This window comes from Acinonyx jubatus, chromosome F2, assembly GCF_027475565.1.
Source record: "Acinonyx jubatus isolate Ajub_Pintada_27869175 chromosome F2, VMU_Ajub_asm_v1.0, whole genome shotgun sequence".
Lineage (NCBI taxonomy): Eukaryota > Metazoa > Chordata > Mammalia > Carnivora > Felidae > Acinonyx > Acinonyx jubatus.
This window is the reverse complement of record NC_069394.1, coordinates 81,406,372-81,426,335: the sequence shown is the minus strand read 5'-3', so window position 1 is coordinate 81,426,335 and position 19,964 is coordinate 81,406,372. Positions and strand designations below refer to the sequence as shown.

At 41.1% G+C, this 19,964-nt stretch overlaps 1 protein-coding gene across 1 annotated transcript in view; it reads right to left on the bottom strand.

Annotated features, from left to right (window-relative positions):
* PRKDC (protein kinase, DNA-activated, catalytic subunit) overlaps nt 1-19,964 on the bottom strand; it is a 206,347-nt gene that overhangs the window by 77,139 nt on the left and 109,244 nt on the right. The window contains exons 49-59 of the mRNA XM_027042809.2: nt 16,413-16,556; nt 14,744-14,895; nt 14,057-14,188; nt 12,451-12,562; nt 9,652-9,776; nt 9,417-9,566; nt 7,810-7,983; nt 7,047-7,145; nt 5,834-6,041; nt 3,672-3,861; nt 1,864-2,076 (exon numbers count right to left, since the gene is read on the bottom strand). Of these exons, the coding sequence (XP_026898610.1) occupies nt 1,864-2,076; nt 3,672-3,861; nt 5,834-6,041; nt 7,047-7,145; nt 7,810-7,983; nt 9,417-9,566; nt 9,652-9,776; nt 12,451-12,562; nt 14,057-14,188; nt 14,744-14,895; nt 16,413-16,556 (1,699 nt within the window). The remainder of the gene's footprint in view (nt 1-1,863; nt 2,077-3,671; nt 3,862-5,833; nt 6,042-7,046; nt 7,146-7,809; nt 7,984-9,416; nt 9,567-9,651; nt 9,777-12,450; nt 12,563-14,056; nt 14,189-14,743; nt 14,896-16,412; nt 16,557-19,964) is intronic.

Genomic DNA, 19,964 nt, shown 5'->3' with positions numbered 1-19,964 from the left:
CCTCTTCGACAATCCTATGGGAAGGTGCACGGCCATGGGTTTGGGGTGAGCAAGTACAAAGGGTGTGAAAGACAATTCATGAACCATGGGAAGGTGACAGTCACTCTGGGACTTCATTTTAACTTTGGGGCTTTCATTGTCAAAGTTACAGAAGGACAGAGAGCCATGCATTCTGGCTGGAAGACAGTTTGGCAAAGAAACAGCAGAGGAAGAAGATATAAAAGAAAGAAGACTGGTGGGAGGCAGACGAGCAGGGTCAGGGTATACCAGGAATGCGCTCATGAGCTCCCTTCAAACCCAGAGTGCTAAGCAAAAGAAGGCTGGATTTAGCTCTCCTACAATCCAGAGAGTTGTGTATGGCTACAGATTTGCGACTAAATGCAAAACAGAGTGGTTGGAAGCGAGGAAAGCATTTCATGCATGTGTTCAGTTCCTATGATTCCATTAAAAGGAATTTACCCTTATTTAAAATAAAGCATACCAGTGGCACTTGGCTGGCTCAGTCACTAGAGCATGCAACTCTTAATCTTGGGGTTGTGAGTTTGGGTGAGTTGGGTGTAGAGATTACTTAAAAATAAATCTTAAATAAAAGAAAGCATATCAGAGGGGAGGTGGGGAGAATGGGTGAAACAGGAGAAGGGGATTAAGAGTACTTAAAACATCACGAGCACTGGGTAATGATGTACAGAATTGCTGAATCACTATAGTAGACACCTGAAATTAATACAGCGCTGTATGTCAACTACACTGGAATAAAATCAAAAACTTAATAAAAACATTTTTAAAAATAAAAGGAATTTACCCTTGCTCTTGATTTTACTTCTTTATACCTGAATTCATAAGGTTGGCATTTGCCCAAGGTTCTATGTTGGGACCTTTTGTCTCTCCACTTTCTTCCTCTGGGCTTTCACTCACTCCCAGAGCTTCCCTTCTCCCAAAGAGCTGACTTGAACCCTGGCCCTCAGCATGGGGTCTGCGTGTTCTGCCAGCACTTCCCTGCAGCCCCCATGGCGCGTCTCCCCTCATCTTCCCCACTGGGACCCTGGGTGTATGCGGGAGGTTGCCTGTGACCTCAACCTCCCAGGCCCCCTCGGGCAACCCACATGCTGCTCCATGCGGGCCCCTTAAGGAGTCATCCCTTAAGGAGACACCCCTGCTGTCTGTCTGGGTCACTACAGACAGCTGTGGTTGCCTCCATATCCCCAGCTGTCTGCTCTATGCTCCCAGTGGGCATGTCCCACACCACCACTTTGGTCAGACTGCCACAGGGCCTGCCAGTCAGTACATGTTCTCGAGCTGACCTGGGTCCCTTCCACTTCCTAAACATGCTCCATACTTCCTGCCTTGGTCCTTGTTCACCCTCCCTCTTCCCACACCCAAGTCCACAAGGCTAGTCCCAAAGGTGGCCTCTTCCTTAGGTCCTTTCTGGTGCTCTCTCACTCTCTCTCTGAGACTTGCTAATTCTGCCTCATCTCAGCATCACCTACCTGTTGCCTTACCAAGCCCGGATGTTCAGAGAGTCACCACATGAACGGACTGAGTCCAGTTTATTCTATAGCTTTTTCTGGTCCACCTAAAATTAGGCTTTCAACATGGCAAATGCCCATTTATTAAATTAAATTTTACTATTACTATTATTACTTTTTTTTAAAGTAAACTCTACCCCCAACATGGGGCTCAAACTCACAACACCCAAGATTAAGAGTCACATGCTGTACTCGCTGACCCAGCCAGATGCCCCTGAATTAAATTTTAATGGTTTTATTTACAGGTTACAAGGAAATGTGAATGCAGTCAGAAACGCACTTTATCTATGCCTCCGCATTAACTTATTTTAAATACATTTCAGCAAGCTTACTTTACCTTTTGCTTTGTTATCCACCTCGTCCCCTGGAAGTCCCAGTCTTTTTTTCCCAAAATCAGGGCCCACTAACTTCAAGGGTGATCTCTGTGCCTTTTCACTCTTCTTGTGGGCAAACAGCAAGGAGGAAGATGAGGAATCCGAGTATGAGACTGTATAATCCATCAGCGGGTCAATACTGCTCCCAGTCAGCCAATTAAAGGAGCTTCTGCCATCTGCAAATGTCACAGCATGCTCAGCTCTGCACAACCTGCCATACCCACACCACACCACTGCACCTGCCACACTGGGAGCCACACTGTGGGACACAAGGTGTGCGCATCCTGGGGATGACACCTGGGGCCTCTGTGTGCTCACCTGCCATAGGAATGGGGACAGCTCCTCCAGGGAGACAGCCATGTCAGGGTAGAGACACTGGGCAGAAGTTCTATCAGTTACTAGTGAGCGACCCGAGGCAGCTCAGGTGTCTGGGCCTAAGGGTCCTCATTTGTGAAGCAGGAAAATACTCCACCTGCTCCTTCAAGCAGTAACACCTTTTCTGTGTTATAAGGTACTAAGATCCATGTCTTCTAACATCAATATCATAAAATATCCATGGTAATTATTCAAATCAATCCTACTTCCAGAACCAACAGACATGAAAAAATTGATATAAAGGAAAAATGTGAAATATTTATATGAAATGATTTACGGGGCGCCTGGGTGGCTCGGTCGTTTGAGCGTCCGACTTCGGCTCAGGTCATGATCTCACGGTCCGTGAGTTCGAGCCCCGCGTCGGGCTCTGTGCTGACAGCTCAGAGCCTGGAGCCTGTTTCCGATTCTGTGTCTCCCTCTCTCTCTGCCCCTCCCCTGTTCATGCTCTGTCTCTCTCTGTCTCAAAAATAAATAAATGTTAAAAAAATAAAATAAAATAAATTGAAATGATTTACGTGTTTTACTCTACAACTTGTACTTTCCTGATCAAAGGAAACAGGTGAACAATTAAGAAAGAAAAATTTAATAACTATAAACACAGTAAATGATTTTGGTTTAGCTCTTCAGTACTTGCTTTTGAGATAAAGGATTTTAATTTTGTTGCATTAAACAGACTTTTCTGGACAAAACCAAAGCAAAACATAAATGTACTGTAACTTTTGCTTTTTCCAGTCAAAAATAATCCTTTTCAACTTTTTTTATTGTGGTAAAATTTAGAGAACACCAAATTAACTATTTTAACCATTTTGAAGTGTACATTTCTATGGCATCAGGTATATTCACACAGTTGGGCAACCATCTCCACAATTTACCTCCAGAGCTTTTCCACCTTCTCAAACAAAATTCCGTATCTTTTTTTTTTTTTTTTTGAGAGAGAGAGAGAGAGAGAGAGAGAGAGAGAGAGAGAGAATGCATGTGCATGTACTCACAAGCCTGCACGGGGGAAATACAGAGGCAGACGGAGAGAGAATCTTAAGCTGGAGCCCGATGGGGGGCTCGATCTCACAACCATGAACCTGAGCCAAAATCAAGGGTTGGACGCTTAACTGACTGAGCCACCCAGATGCCCTAAAATCCGTATCCTTTAAATACTAGCTCCCTATTGCCTCTCACCCAACCCCTAGAGGCCCCCTTCCACTTTCTAACTCTAAGAATTTGACACCTCTAGGAACTTCAATCCTTTTCTCCTTTGACTGACATGACTTTTCTGAGGTTCTTACCACTTTTTTCTATTACTGTTTCACTACTCTTACAGCCAATGTTCTTGCAGTGGAGGCTGCTTCCATAGATCATACTGCCTGGTGCAAAGCAGGCACGTGTTCAGGCTGACAGGTACCTGCAGTTTGTGTAGGTGTGAAGTCATACTGCTGTTGGGTGGCCCGTATCTGCTTAGCCATCGCTCCTTGAACTGGGAGGGATCCCTCCTGGGTCCGGGTCTGGAGAATACTTTGGGTGGCCTGAGTCTCAATAAACATTGGAGTGAGGACAGTACTTCGGAAACGCCAGTCAGAATCAATGGTATATTCCTGCACGTAAGAGAGTTCTGAATGAAATCATGGTCCTTCTTTAGCAACACTGAAATAATTTTATTTAAAATCCAAGGTGCCATTAGCAGACAGGTATATAATTTCATATATCTGTGTGGGAAACAGCTGAAGAAGAACCCCTTCAAATTTAAAAATTTTAAATAAATTATTTGCCAATTAGTATATACTAATTAGTATTGGGGGAGGAAAACCATTTTTCTCCTCCATCACATTCTGCATGAAATGGCTTAATGCCACACCCAATAATGGCACCACAGCTGCAGCAAGCTGAGAAGTCAGGCTATGCTGCCCGGCTCAGCATAGACGAACTGAGCACAACTGTTATTATTTCAATCATCACAGGCAATTAAGGCTGCCGAGAGATAGCACAACCTTAGCATCTACCAAATGGATTGGGGGGTGCTGATGGGGAAGGGGGATGGTATTATGGCGAAAGGAAAATCCAAGTGGAGGCTGAAAGGGGGACAAGTGTGAGCATGTGAAGAGAGTGTGAGCAGATGAGGTTAAAGCAAATAGAAGTGTTTCAGAAAGGATGTGTGAGTATTCCAAATAAACTAAGAAGTCCAGTATCACTAATCACCAGGGAAACACAAATCAAAACCACAATGAGTCATCACTTCACATCTGTCAGGATGGCTATGCTCAAAAACGCAGGGGATAGCAAGTGTTGGCAAGGATGTAGAGAAGAGGGAATCCTCATGCACTGCTGGTGGGACTGTAAATTGGTGCAACCACTATGGAAAACAGTATAGAAGTCCTCAAAAAATTAAAAATAGAAATACCATAAGGTCCAACTATTCTACTTCTGGGTAAAAAAACCACTAACTTGAAAAGATATATGCATCTCTATGCTAGCTTATTAGTAATAACCAAGACATGGAAGCAACTTTTGTGGTCTATCAATGGATGAATGGATAAAGACGTGATGTGCGTGTGTGTGTGTGTGTATACATACATAGATACATATATGTGCGTGTGTACGTACGTATATATATATATATATATACGTATACATATATATATATACGTATGTGTATATGTGTGTATATATATATATATATACGTACATACACACGCACATACACACAATGGAATATTATTGAGCCATAAAAAAGAAGGAAATCTTGCCATCTGTGACAACATGGATGGACCTTGAGGGCATTATGCAAAGTAAAATACATCAAAAAGAGCAAGACAGATACCACATGAATCTCACTTACGTGTGGAATCCAAAAAAACAACAATAACAAAACAAAAAGCCTGAACTGATACATATAGAGAACAGACTGGGGACTGCCAGAGGCAGAGGATGGGGGAAAGGGACATGGGTGAAGGGAGCCAAAAGGTACACACTTCCAGTTAAAAAAACAAATGAGTCATGGGGATATAACGTGTAGTTATAATAATGTAATTAATAATAATAATAATAATAATAATAATAATAATGTATTATATATTTGAAAGTTGCTAAAAGAGAAGATGTTAAAAGTTCTGGTCACAAGGAAAGAAAGTCTGTAACTCCATGGTGATGGATGTTAGCTAAGCTTATCGTGGTGATCACATCACAGTACACACCAATATTAAATCAGTATGTTGTATACCTGAAACTAACATGTCACTTATATCTCAATAAAACAAAGACAGCCAGTTTAACTCTATTAGAAAATGTTTGCTGACTAACAGATAGGAAAAGCTTATAATATTTATTATTATTTTTTTAACATTTATTTATTTTTGAGACAGAGAGAGAGCATGAACAGGGGAGGGGCAGAGAGAGGGAGACACAGAATCTGAAATAGGCTCTAGGCTCTGAGCTGTCAGCACAGAGCCCGATGCGGGGCTCGAACTCACGGACCGTGAGATCATGACCTGAGCCGAAGTCGGACGCTTAACCGACCAAGCCACCCAGGCGCCCCTATAATATTTATTATTGTAGAGACAAATACTTCACCTGAAATTCACATTCTGACAGAGGATGTTCAAACACAGGGTTTGGATAATCTGGGCTCATGCTGGTCATTTCAAGCAGAAAATCTGTTGCTAAACTTAAAAAATGCACTTCTATCTTTGGAGAATATAAGGAATTTAGTGCCAACAATCGGTCCAACGTATTTGAAGGTAATCTAGTTTCATGGCTCCAGAAATTTCGAATAATTAACCTGAAAAGCAGAGAGGAAAGATTTTTCAGATATTGTCAAATGAGGAAGAATGCCCTACACATGGTGTCATGTCGAGAAGATAGTCTTTCACCCCTATAAACCTTAACATGAGGAAAACCACATTCAAATTGTATCAAGAGTGTAACATGAGTTATGAACACTAATATGCACTGAAGGAAGGGAATATTCCAAACTTCAGCATCAGTGAAAAACTAGATGATTTTATTCTTATCTCTATTATCTGGGAAGTTTTCAATGATGAGTATACAATATTAGCTATTTTGAAACTGAGAAAACACCTTAAGAAATTATATAAAATCCTTCACTGCCTTGCTAAAACAATTCACTTCAAAAATTAGTGCCATAAAATATTCAAAACTTAAACTAGTTAAGAGCCAGGTTAGGCTTTACAATTTATGAATGCTTATGAAATCCAAATGTAATTTGAAAAGCAAAAATGAGTTTAAAATTGTGACAGAATGGAAAATTAATTGATATACAGAAGCATACAAAAAGCTTATGACCCTTCTTTTATAATTAGTACTTAACAAAACACTCATAAAATTTAGAATAGACATTTTAGAGAAAAACAATCGTCATTTGTATTTTCCTATATAATCATTATAGTTTCCTCCTACTTCTGAAGTTTCAAACATTTCATTCAATATTAATATGTATGGTGTGATCTCAACCATGAGTTAAATGAGAAACATAATAATCAGCATTAAAAATTTTTTTATTTTGAAACACTTTAATTCACTGTGTGAGCAGAGAGAGCTTTACCCACAGTTTTTCAAGAATTTTTTATTAAAATCACTTGTCAGAATTTTTAAGTCTTAATGTGATTCAAAATACATTTTTATTAAACATCATGAATGCAGAAAGCATAGAAAATGCTAATACTATAAATATAATTCTGAAACTGTGGACAAATACTCAATGCTAGTCTAGAAAGAAACATCCCTAATTTATTTGTCTTGGCCTTATTATTCGAGGAACACATACTGAAGCCCAACGTTCTCATCGATCAACCCTTGAATCAACACATCTTTTGCCAACTTAAATATTTCCCTGGAGTCCTCATCTGCTTGACTTTCTGGATCTCTGAGAAAAATAACAAAATGACAAAACATTAATATTGTCTTCTTATCACTTTTGTTCAACCGTCATAACACCAACCAGATTAAAGTAAAATAATCTGGCTTTTCCCGTGGAACTTTAACTTCCCAAACCATAGCAGAACCTACCCTCATATGGACATACCCTGACACCTTCCTTTGGTGCCTCTGCAAGCCCATCCAGGTGACTGTCATCACCCTTCCTACAGTGTGACAGGGCTCACGTGCACAGGACAGCGTGGGGGGGGGGGTAATGGGAGTAGGGCTGCAGGGGTTCCCTGGGAACGCTAAGAGGTCCTAGGATGGACTCAGACCCCATGGGAAGTGCTGTGGGGGCAGTCCTATAGGATGAAGACATCCCACAGAGTTCATTTTCTTAATTTTGTCAGATCTTAAAAGGAGAACTGTAAAAACAAATTACAGTATTAACTCAACCAAAAACTGCACATTCTGAATATTTCTCACGAATACATGAAATGAATTAAAATAAGGATACATGTCAATATACTAAAATAAACTTGTGTTAATTAATAATCCTACGTTTAAAAATGTTTAAACATTTTATTACTTATTATAATCTACTCCAGATTGCTATTGGCACCCAAATGCTCCCTTGAAAAAAGTAATATAAAAATTAATGTAGAGCTTACCGGTAATTGTCATGAACCCACATAAGAATATTATACATTTGTTCCCTACACACTGGAGAAGGATGAGAAATGAATTCTACAACAGGATTCAGAAGTTCTCGGAGTTCTACTGGTTTCAATTTTGCCATCATCTTATAAATTATGTCCAAACACACTTTCTGTCTTTCGTCATCTCTACAGTAAGAGAGGGTTTTAAAAACATACCAATTTAATAATTTTTATTAGACTTTCAGATATGACAGGTAACTTTTTCTTCTTTGTGCTGTTCTGTATTTCAAAATTTGTTACAATGGAAATATAAAAATTACATCTTAAAAAATTATCATGAGCTACAGTATTAAAAATAAACAAATTAATTCAATATGGTACCCTGTATTGGATCCTAGAATGGAAAAAGGACATTAGTGGGAAAACTGATAAAATCCAAATAAAATCTAGTTTAGTAAATGTACTAATGTTAATTTCTTAGTTTTGACAAATATGCCACAATTATGTGACATGGAAAAAGTGGGTTAAGGGTATGTGGGAATTTTCTGTATTGTCTTTCAACTTTTCTGTAAATACTGAGTCATTCATTCCAAAATAAAAGTTCATTTTTTAAAAATCCGAAATGTCAAACAACATAAACTAAATATAAAGGATTTCATGATTTTAAAACAATGATTTCAAGTGCTATTCAGGCTACCTGGCAGGTCATACAACGAGTCAAGGGTAGTCTGAGCCCCCAATAAGGTGCACGTCTATTTCCTTATTTTATGTATCTTTTCCTCCTACAGCTCCCAGCTTAATGCTTCACATGCAGTTGATATTCAGTAAATGTCTAATGAAGGATATCACGGCACCGTAACATATATTCTTTGTTACTGGCACACTCTATATTTATCAATAATTTATCCCCATGTAAAAAAATACGTCCACAGACAAGGCTGGAAAACAGTACAGAGAAATAAAAATATTGTGAGCAACAGCATCTCTTTTCATACCTATTTTAATAGTATAATATGGGGGGCACCTGGGTGGCTCAGTCGGTTGGGTGTCCAACTCTTGATTTTGGCTCAGGTCCTGATCTCACAGTTCATGGGTTCGAGCCCTGCATGGAGCCCCACATCAGGCTCTGTGCTGACAGTATGGAACCTGCTTGGGATTTTCTCTCTCCCTCTCTCTGCCTCTCCCCTACTCCCTCTCTCAAAACGGATGAATAGGCTTTAAAAAAATATTAAAAACTAGTATAATGTGATTTTGAAAATAAATGAACAATTTTAACAAATAATGGATGCCTCCTAGCTGGAAAAAATGGTACAGAACTCAAAATCATGCATTTTAAATCTGAGAAGAGCCTTAGGTAACACTTGAGATGTGGCTTCCCCAAGGTGCCAGGTTAAAGAACGCAGGAGGGGCAGGCCCCACCACTTTTAATTCTGATTAAAATTGAACAAGTACATATTTTTAAGTTTATCTATCTTGAGATGTACACATACACATAGTCGTATATAACGAATACATATTTTATGAAAACCTACAAGTTCTGAGTTGAAGGAGACAGTTGAACAAATCAAAATTTTATGTGCCAGCTGCATCTGAGAACACAGGGCTGGCTTTGCACTCACCTATATCTCATAACTTGAATGAAATCCTTGCTCTTTAACTGTAAGTAGAGATCTGTTATTTCCTCTGCACGACACAGCACCACCTCCAGACAGAGAGTCTTCATCACCCCATGAAATTTGGGCAGCAGGAAGAACACAGTGTTCATGAACCTAACCAGTGGACATGGCCAATGAGGGAGAGGGCCGTCGCAGACCCTCTCCCACAACAGGACGTCCACCATGACTGATATCCTACCTATCGGCAAGAGGAGGAAAGTTCTTCACAGCTTTGTTCAAGCACACAATAAATTTGTCCTCCATCGTGTTTTGATGCTGCTTCAACTGTTTTACAATCAGTTCATACACCAAATCTTCCAGTATCTGAAAAATTAAGTTTCTTGTCAAATACACAAATGCGAAACTTACGTTAGTTACTGAAAACAGGTTTGTCTTAAATAGTTAATTGAACCCATGGAAGATGTCCAATGCTATCACCTACAAGGTAAAGGTGTTCACAAGGTACAGTGCCAGGAGCGTGCACATTAACCACTGGACACAAGAGGCTCTGGGGCTGTGAGTTCAGGCAGGCCAGGCCATAGCCATGACTGCTCTGTGCTGTCACCACTGGTGGCATCTAGCTCTTGTCAGATGGCAGGCTGATAAAGATTGGTGCTTCCTTTTCACACCCAAAATACTGCTAAGAAGTCATTTGAGAAGCTGAACTAAAATCAGTGATCAAACGCTGTGTAAATACATTTTATGATGCCAGTGTTCACATACCTGGTCAAATATTCACACAAACCAGAATTTTCAGGCAACTTTATCTAAAAAGCCACCTTCACCATTGTCTACCTCCCTATATCCTGTTTTCTCTTCATCATGTACTACTATCAATGATGACAGATTTGTCTATGTATTGTCTGCTTCTCTTCATCAAATGTTAGCTTCCTGAGAAGGGCAGGTGGCCAGGACTGCTCTGGCTACACCCCCAGAGCCCAGAACCAGCCAATAAGATAACCAACATATGTAACTGACCAACATACATAACCAACATTATAATACAGGTAACCAACAGAAGACAAACGCATGCACATATATACTGACAACTGGAGACTACCTCTCAGGTGCCAAGAGCAATTCAGTGGTTGGAATAGGGCTGATTCTCACCAACTTCTTTATATTTTACTCTGTTCTTCTAATTTCTACACTAAATCAATACCATTTTATATTCAGAAAAGAACAATGTAAAACCAAAGTGTTTATCATTACCACTAACTTGAAATTTAAGTGAAGAGACATTAAACTTGGGATCTACTGTAATTTGTTCCATCTGTGCTGAAAACTTAGCATACTATGTAAATTGAAACCCAACATCTAAGGATATTAGAATCATGTAAAAATAAGGTAATTCGGAATTTAAAATTTTTAAGCGTGCCTGGGTGGCTCAGTCAGTTAAGTGTACAACTCTTGATTTTGGCTCAGGTCATGATCTCAGGGTCGCTGTGATTGAACCCTGCATGTCAGGCTCTGCACTGACAGTGTAGAGCCTGCTTAAGATTCTCTCTCTCTGCCCCTCCCCACTTGCGCACACTCTCTCTCAAAAAAAAAAAATTATTTTACAAAAATAGCTGGTAATTCCTAAAATAAATTATAAGCGAAGACTGACCTCCCCAAGTGGGTCTATTTCCCTTCATTTAATTTTCTTTTAAACCCAAATAGATACCTGAGGTGCCTGGGTGGCTCGGCTGGTTGAGCGTCCGACTTCAGCTCAGGTGGTGATCTCACAGTTCGTGAGACCGAGCCACGCGTCAGACTCTGTGCTGAGAGCTCGGAACCTGGAGCGGGCTTCAGATTCTGTTTCTCCCTCTCTCTCTGCCCCTAACCCATGAACATTCTGCCTCCATCTTTCTCAAAAATAAATAAATAAGCATTAGAAAAAAAATTTAAACCCAAATAGATACCTAACTGACAAAATGGGCAGGGGCCCAATACACTGTGTTGGGGTACTCTGGGTGCCCTCGGGACCTCCCAACTTCCCTAATCCTTTACTCCTCATCCACTCAGACAGTGAAAGTAGCCCACTCTCCACTCTCCACCTTTTCTTTCAGGAGAGGAAGTGGACTGGAGATAGGAAGTTGGGAATCATGAACACATAGGCAGTTTTCAAAGCCAGGAGGCTAGATGGTTGGCAGGGGAGCAAGGAAGAAGAGGACCAACATCAGAGCTGGAGAGGTGGCCGGGAAACATGAAGCTAAGGAAGGGAAACAGCCAGGAAAATAGGAAGAGAGCCAAGAGAGTGTCCTAGAAGCAGTGACAAAGGGAATCAGGAGGAATGATCAACTGTGTCACTGCAACGAGACCTGGCAAGAAGGGATCATCACAATGAGTGACAGCGGTTTTGGAGGCTCCAAAACACACAGCCCCTCACTAACCAACCACAGGAGAACAGCAGTGTAGCAGGAAGCATCACTCCACTACCCTACTTTCAAGTAAGTTAGAACATGTAATTTACATACATCTGTAATAATTATATTCTATGGAGACCTGTAGTACTCTGAACGTACACTGCACTGAAAGATTCAGTTGGGTTCTTCTAACAATCCTGGAAAGTGGGCAGGGCTCCCAAGACTGAGAAAGGCTCCCACAAGTGCCCTGTCCTGTCTGATAACTATAATACGTCCCAGATTGGAAATGGAGTATTTTATTAGTTAACATAGCCCTAACCATAGCAAGTATCCACCAGAATAATTTGCTCCAAAAGAAACCCTGACACTACTTTCAGAGGAATGAAAGCTGGTTAAATAATCCTTTCCTGGCTTTCACAATATAAGTAAGTTACCCATCTTTAAATGTTTACCAAGTTTCCAAGTGTTTTAAAAATCCTATGTCCTCTTTAAAAAAATTGAGCACTATATACGCTAGGAAAAAGCCAAGTATTAATAAATGCAGAATGCCCACTCTGGTTTGTTACAGTATAGAGGATATAAACAACAAGTGTTAGAAAAAATCAAAACTGAAAAAGCACTATTTGTTTAAAATTGTATAACACACTTACATTTTCTTTCTTGGTAACATATTGAAGAATAAGTCCTAGAACTTCTGCGGCTGCTGCATACACCTCTTTATATTTTACAAAAGACATGTTAGTGACCAAAGCTTGAAAGTATCTGTAACAAATACAGAAAATATGCATCAAATAATACATTCTGTTGACATAAAAATATAACAACTTTGCTCCTCGTGCCATATTAAGAGCATAAATTGAGTAAATACTAAACATAGAACATGATCCAAATTATTTGTGTGAAAACATATATCAAGATGTACTTAAGGCTCTGACATCATGACCAGGGAGGCACATGAAAGTCCACAGTTCAATCACACAGGACCTGCTGTAGTCAAAGCAAAACACGATGCTGGATACTATAAAAAACACTGCAGTGAAAAAAAAGCTACTAACCAAGATCATGACTTACTGACACCCCTTGAAAGCCTCATGACTTCCTGACACCTCCTGACTGCTGTGACAAGAGGAGGACAATAAATGAGAAGGAGAGTGAGCACCAGTCCACGCTTCCAGGCTCTGTAGGCCACAGAACGTTAGCCTCCAGTTCCAGAGAAGCTCTATACGCTTGTCACTGGGGGAATCAAAGCTCAAAAAAAGTAACTCATCTAAAAGCAAACTATTTCCCATGGACTCTTCATGGAGCCACTGGTTTGTCTATGATAGCAGGCAAATGGAGGAACTGGTGCCAGGAGGCTAACACAGGAGGACCGACCAGACGGAGTGAGACACTTCCAAAGAAACGGGAAAAGCTCGGAAGGGACATGCTGAAATCTACAGTCACCATAATGTGAATGCTGACTTTTCAGAACTCCTAACACAGTAGGACAATGAAGTACCGGTCAGTGATGGTAGAGGATTAGCTCACTAGCGCCCTCCCTCCAGACGCCGGGCTGAGTTCACCCCCACCCACAAAAGGCCCCGACGGAGGGAGCAGGGGCTGCAGCTGAGGCAAAAAGCACAGCGACAGGGCAGCACCAGGGCCCAGGCATCCATCCATGATCCTGTCATGAATGGTCCCACAGAGCTCATGCTGGTTTGGGGGCAAATGCTGAAAATGCAGTTGTAGAAAATAAGAAAGAAAATACCTAACACCTATTTGGTGAAACACAATTGAAAAAAAAATACTAATTTTGAAAAACTTAACTTCCCTCATTCATTCCGTTAACATATTTCTTCTCCCAAAAGACCTCTAAGCCCAACTTACTAAATTCTGGTAGAAATATTTTTAACATGGGTCTAGGTCTTTAAATTTATAAAAACTAGGTGCACCTGGGTGGCTCAGTTGGTTAAACGTCAGACTCTTGGTTCCAGGTCAGGTCACAATCTCACGGTTTGTGGGTTTGAGCCCCACATCGGGCTCATGGTTCACGGGTTTTAGTCCCACATCAGGCTCTGCGCTGACAGTGTGGAGCCTGGAGCCTGTTTGGGATTCTCTCTCTCTTTCCTTATCTCTTTGCCCCTCTCATACTCGCACATGCGCTCTCTCAAAATGAATAAACTTATGAAAAAATTAGACCATACTCCAGTCCATCAATCCAATTCACATATACTTTAATCTAAAAAAGAAGCAAAGCAAAACTCCCCTGATACTCACTTTATGCTCTCTATGCCACATTTTGGGTCATAGGGGGGCAAGTTATTGGCCATTATAATGCCTAATAATTGAATTCCTACTGAATTGTCTTTGGAATTAGGATCTTTACTGGAAAACTTTTCAAATATTAACCTGAAACATAAGCATAAAGGACAAGTACAGATTATCATATGATAAAATAAGCACAGCAAGAAGATAATTTGCAGGGTGAGAAATACCTTATCTTTCCCCACGACTAACACCCTTCTTGCTAATACCCTGTTTGTATACATTCAAATTATTCTAGCAAGTCTGTATTTCTTATGATCTACTTGCCCCAATTCTCTGTTAGTTGATTCTGAAACCTTTGGAAAGTTATAGCTTGCCTCAGGCTGCGCAGTCCGACAGTTTACCCCTGCGCTGGGACGATGAAGGGCAGAGTGTACCCCATATGCCCAGTGTCTGCTGGGCCAGAGGTGAGCTGGGAGACGGAGCAGGCCACCTGGAGGCAATGACCCGCACAGAGGTGCTTCGTCAAACTTTGGAGGCTAGGATTGTACTAGCAGCAATATTGTACCCTTACAAATGATTCAATTTCAAATTATATTCCTTCTATCATTTCAAGTAAACTTCACTGTAATCACCATTTACAACATGCTACATTTTAAAAATGTCTAAGCAATACTGCAAAATGTAGTAAATTTGTACCTGTAAGGGATAGATAAACAATCCTTCCAGCATTCAACAAGGGTTTTTATAATTTCAAGGTTATGTCTAAACACAGCTCTTTTTTGATGAAAAACATGTTTCATTAGGAAATGAAGCAATCGATTTGCTAACACTTCATCTTTAGGGACCCCCTAAAAAGGTATAGAAATTCTGTATTAATAGGTAGCATTCCACTCTGGAAAAGCATTTTTTTAATCCAACAGTCCATTTATAAAAGAAACCTGCCAGTATACTGAAGCTTCTGGTGTAAAACCTATGTGTGATTTTTCAAGGACAACCACAGGCAATGACAAAGGCTTTGCTGGCAGGCCTTATGGGCAAGCTGCCCTCTGGCACCAGGCTGGAACACAGCCAGGGCTCTGCAGTCTCCAAGGGTAGATAGAGTCACCCTTAGCCATCCACCCTCCACCCCCCAGACTGGTCATGCTTGTCACATATTTGCACTCGTAACCCCGGCACCTTCATTTCTCTTCATCTTCTCCAGGCTTCTCTGCTGAGAGAGCTCCTTATAAGAGGAAGGGCGACTGTGAAAACACTTTTCTTCTGACTCCTTTTATGGTCCCATAAAACTGCTGGAGCCTTTAATTCAGGGGTCCCTCAACAGTGAGATGACCCCCCAGATCTGTGCTAAACCACTTGACCCTCGACCGGACTAAGTTGCAATGTTCCATGGGGGAAATGGACAAGGGGAGTCCACTTCCTCTGGCTTTAGCCTCTACTGCAAGTGACAAAAGGCTTCGCTTGATTCTTACTTTGACTCATTGCTTTATGCAGCTATTCTGACACCTAGCAGTTTCGGCTCTCTCAAACTCAGCCATGCACCGGACATTTAACTCAATCTTTCCCAATGGTTCCTAAGTTAAACTAAACACTAAAATAATTTTACTCTGCTTAATAACATGAAAACATTTATCACCTTAAAGCTAAGAAATCTAAATTTGGTTTACTGTGAAATAAGACAGGCACATCCAGATATAAACGCATGTAAAAGCTCTATGTCCATATATTATGTTTAGTAAGGAATGTTCTCAGAATATTACTACATGAAAACTCTTATACCTTATTAGTGCTAATGTTTTTATGTGAATGGCAAAGCTCCAGAGCACACAAATCTGTACTGGTGGAAGCCACGAGACTGTCTCAGGGTGACACAGTATCATTCACCTGGTGGTTACTTTTTTGGCAATTTCAACCATTAATGGGCCCATGTCAATACTAGGGAAATAAGTAAGCTGGCAAAACAAATGCCAAAACATCCATGGACTTTAGTTACAACAGAAGTTTTCAAGACCTAATATGCAGGGTCTACTGACATTTATTTCACACTTATTTTTAAGAAATCATTAGTCTAGTTTCCAAGGTCCTAGCAAATAAAAGCAACAAACAAAATAAATACCTGATAGCTTACAAATAAAAGCAAAGTCAGAGGCATTATCGAAAGAAATCTAAGAAATCAGAAATCTAAGAAAACAGACCTGAAGCAGTATGAAGCCATTTAGTATAACAGCACCACAGCAATATGACGATTAATGTTAAAAATGGTGACTCTTAAGTCATTAAGAGGAGCTTGGATTATCTGTCATCAATTTGTTTATGATATCAGCAAGAGACTGACATAGCACTCCATAAAAGACGTGTCCATTCTTACCACAGGAGTAGCTATTCCTGTCCACGAAAGAAGAGTCACCACTATCTCGACCACCATGTAGTGAATTCCTTCTCCTCCATTGTTTTCAGAAACCACCAGCTGCAGCAAGGGGCTGAGCCAATACTTCGCATAAGGGCGAAAGACCTGGAAGAGAATTTAAAAGTCAAACAGCAAAACAATCATTTTGAATAACCAAATTATTAATTTAGGAACATATCCTCCATCAGCTAAAATTTAATATTATGATTTGACCTAAATCCAAAACAGATGTAAATTCCAACAATTACCCTGCTTCATCAGATCAGATTCTCTGTTGAATTCTCTCCTCATGGGTCCTTGAAACCACAATTCAAGGGAAATGGACTTCTGATCTTTTCTTTGTTGAAAACCTGATATAACTATGCTCTTAAAAATCAAAATGAAAGTACTCTTTATCAATCTTATCCTATCTGAATAATATGCAGCTCTAGAGAACTGTTATTTTATGCAAATGCATAGAGTATATGAAAAACGAGAATATAAAAATTAGGTAGATGCATGTGGCTAATGTTCTTTCATTTCTTATATTATAGAAGTCATTGTGTTATTGACTTCATTTTCTCAAGACCTCTGAAATCTAAAGAAAATGTACCCATATTCTAAATTCAATTTAGTTTATTTTAGAAACTACACGATAATGCTATTTTGATGCAAACGAACAGATTAAGATATAATTCAAGCTACTATCTTCTTAACTTTCGCCACTTTGTTTTTACTAAATATGTTTCCTCAGGGACTACTCTCACAGCTTAAATCTGTGTGGTCTCAAATCTTTGTTTATACACCCCATAAGTAAAAAAAAGTTCGAACACTCTCCATGTATGTATTGATTTATTTATAAATTACAAACAAAAACTTCGTTATTTTTTTGTTGTTGTTGTATAGTTTTTTTTTCTTCTTTAATTTTTTTTATTTTTTATTTTTTTTTAATATATGAAATTTATTGTCAAATTGGTTTCCATACAACACCCAGTACTCATCCCAAAAGGTGCCCTCCTCAATACCCATCACCCACCCACCCATCCCTCCCACCCCCCATCAGCCCTCAGTTTGTTCTCAGTTTTTAAGAGTCTCTTATGCTTTGGCTCTCTCCCACTCTAACCTCTTTTTTTTTTTCCTTCCCCTCCCCCATGGTCTTCTGTTAAGTTTCTCAGAATCCACATAAGAGTGAAAACAAATGGTATCTGTCTTTCTCTGTATGGCTTATTTCACTTAGCATAACACTCTCCAGTCCCATCCATGTTGCTACAAAGGGCCATATTTCATTCTTTCTCATTGCCACGTAGTACTCCATTCTGTATATAAACCACAATTTCTTTATCCATTCATCAGTTGATGGACATTTAGGCTCTTTCCACAATTTGGCTATTGTTGAGAGTGCTGCTATAAACATTGGGGTACAAGTGCCCCTATGCATCAGTACTCCAGTATCCCTTGGGTAAATTTCTAGCAGTGCTATTGCTGGGTCATAGGGTAGGTCTATTTTTAATTTTTTGAGGAACCTCCACACTGTTTTCCAGAGTGGCTGCACCAGTTTGCATTCCCACATGCTTGTAGCGATGTCTCTGGTACTTTGTCTCACAGGATCCCCCTTAGGATCTCTTGTAGGGCTGGTTTAGTGGTGACGAATTCCTTCAGTTTTTGTTTGTTTGGGAAGACCTTTATCTCTCCTTCTATTCTAAATGACAGACTTGCTGGATAGAGGATTCTCGGCTGCATACTTTTTCTGTTCATCACATTGAAGATTTCCTGCCATTCCTTTCTGGCCTGCCAAGTTTCAGTAGAGAGATCGGTCACGAGTCTTATCGGTCTCCCTTTATATGCTGGAGCACGTTTATCCCTAGCTGCTTTCAGAATTTTCTCTTTATCCTTGTATGTTGCCAGTTTCCCTATGATATGTTGTGCAGAAGATCGATTCAAATTACGTCTGAAGGGAGTTCTCTGTGCCTCTTGGATTTCAATGCCTTTTTCCTTCCCCAGATCAGGGAAGTTCTCAGCTATTATTTCTTCAAGTACACCTTCAGCACCTTTCCCTCTCTCTTCCTCCTATGGAATACCAATTATGCGTAAATTATTTCTCTTTAGTGCATCACTTAGTTCTCCAATTTTCCCTTAATACCCCTGGATTTTTTTTATCTTTTTCTCAGCTTCTTCTTTTTTTATAATTTTATCTTCTAGTTCCCCTATTCTCTCCTTTGCCTCTTCAGTCTGAGCCGTGGTGGTCTCCATTTTATTTTGCATCTCATTTATAGCCTTTTTTAGCTCCTCCTGGCTGTTCCTTAGTCCCTTGATCTCCGTAGCAATAGATTCTGTGCTGTCCTTTATACTGTTTTCAAGCCCAGTGATTCATTTTATGACTATTATTCTAAATTCACTTTCTGTTATATTGTTTAAATCCTTTTTGATCAGTTCGTTAGCTGCCGTTATTTACTGGAGATTCTTCTGAGGGGAATTCTTCCGTTTCCTCATTTTGGATAGTCCCTGGAGTGGTGCAGGACTGCGGGGCACTTCCCCTGTGCTGTCTTGAATACCTTGCGTTGGTGGGCGGGGCTTCAGTCAGACCCGATGTCTGCCCCCAGCCCACCACTGGGGCCACAGTCAGACTGGTGTGTACCTTCTCTTCCCCTCTCCTAGGGGCGGGATTCACTATGGGGTGGTGTGGCCCGTCTGGGCTACTTGCACACTGCCAGGCTTGTGGTGCTGGGGATCTGGCGTATTAGCTGGGGTGGATCGGCAAGGTGCACGGGGGCGGGAGGGGGAGGCTCAGCTCGCTTTTCCTTCAGAGATCTGTTTTGGGAGGGGCCCTGCGGCACCGGGAGGGAGTCAGACCCTCCGGAGGGATGGATCCGCAGAAGCACAGCGTTGGGCGTTTGCACGGTGCCAGCAAGTTCCCTGGCAGGAACCGGTTCCCTTTGGGATTTTGGCTGGGGGATGGGCGAGGGGGATGGGCGAGGGAGATGGCGCTGGCGAGCGCCTTTGTTCCCCGCCAAGCTGAGCTCTGTCGTCGGGGGCTCAACAGCTCTCCCTCCCGTTGTCCTCCAGCCCTCCTGTTCTCTGAGCAGAGCTGTTAGCTTATAACCTTCCGGATGTCAAGTCCCGCTTGCTGTCGGAACACACTCCGTCCGGCCCCCCTCCGCTTTTGCCAGCCAGACTCGGGGGCTCTGCTTGGCCGGCGGGCCGCCCCTCCGCCCCGGCTCCCTCCCGCCAGTCCGTGGAGCGTGCACCGCCTCACCGCCCTTCCTACCCTCTTCCGTGGGCGTCTCGTCTGCGCCTGGCTCTGGAGACTCCGTTCTGCTAGTCTTCTGGCGGTTTTCTGGGTTATTTAGGCAGATGTGGGTGGAATCTAAGTGATCAGCAGGACGCAGTGAGCCCAGCGTCCTCCTATGCCGCCATCTTCCCCCGATCTCCACAAACTTCTTTATTATTAAACTAGAGACAGTACCTGACTTCCAATGGTTCAGCTTAAGATGTTTGGACTTAATCATGCTGTGAAAGCCACACACTTTCAGTAGA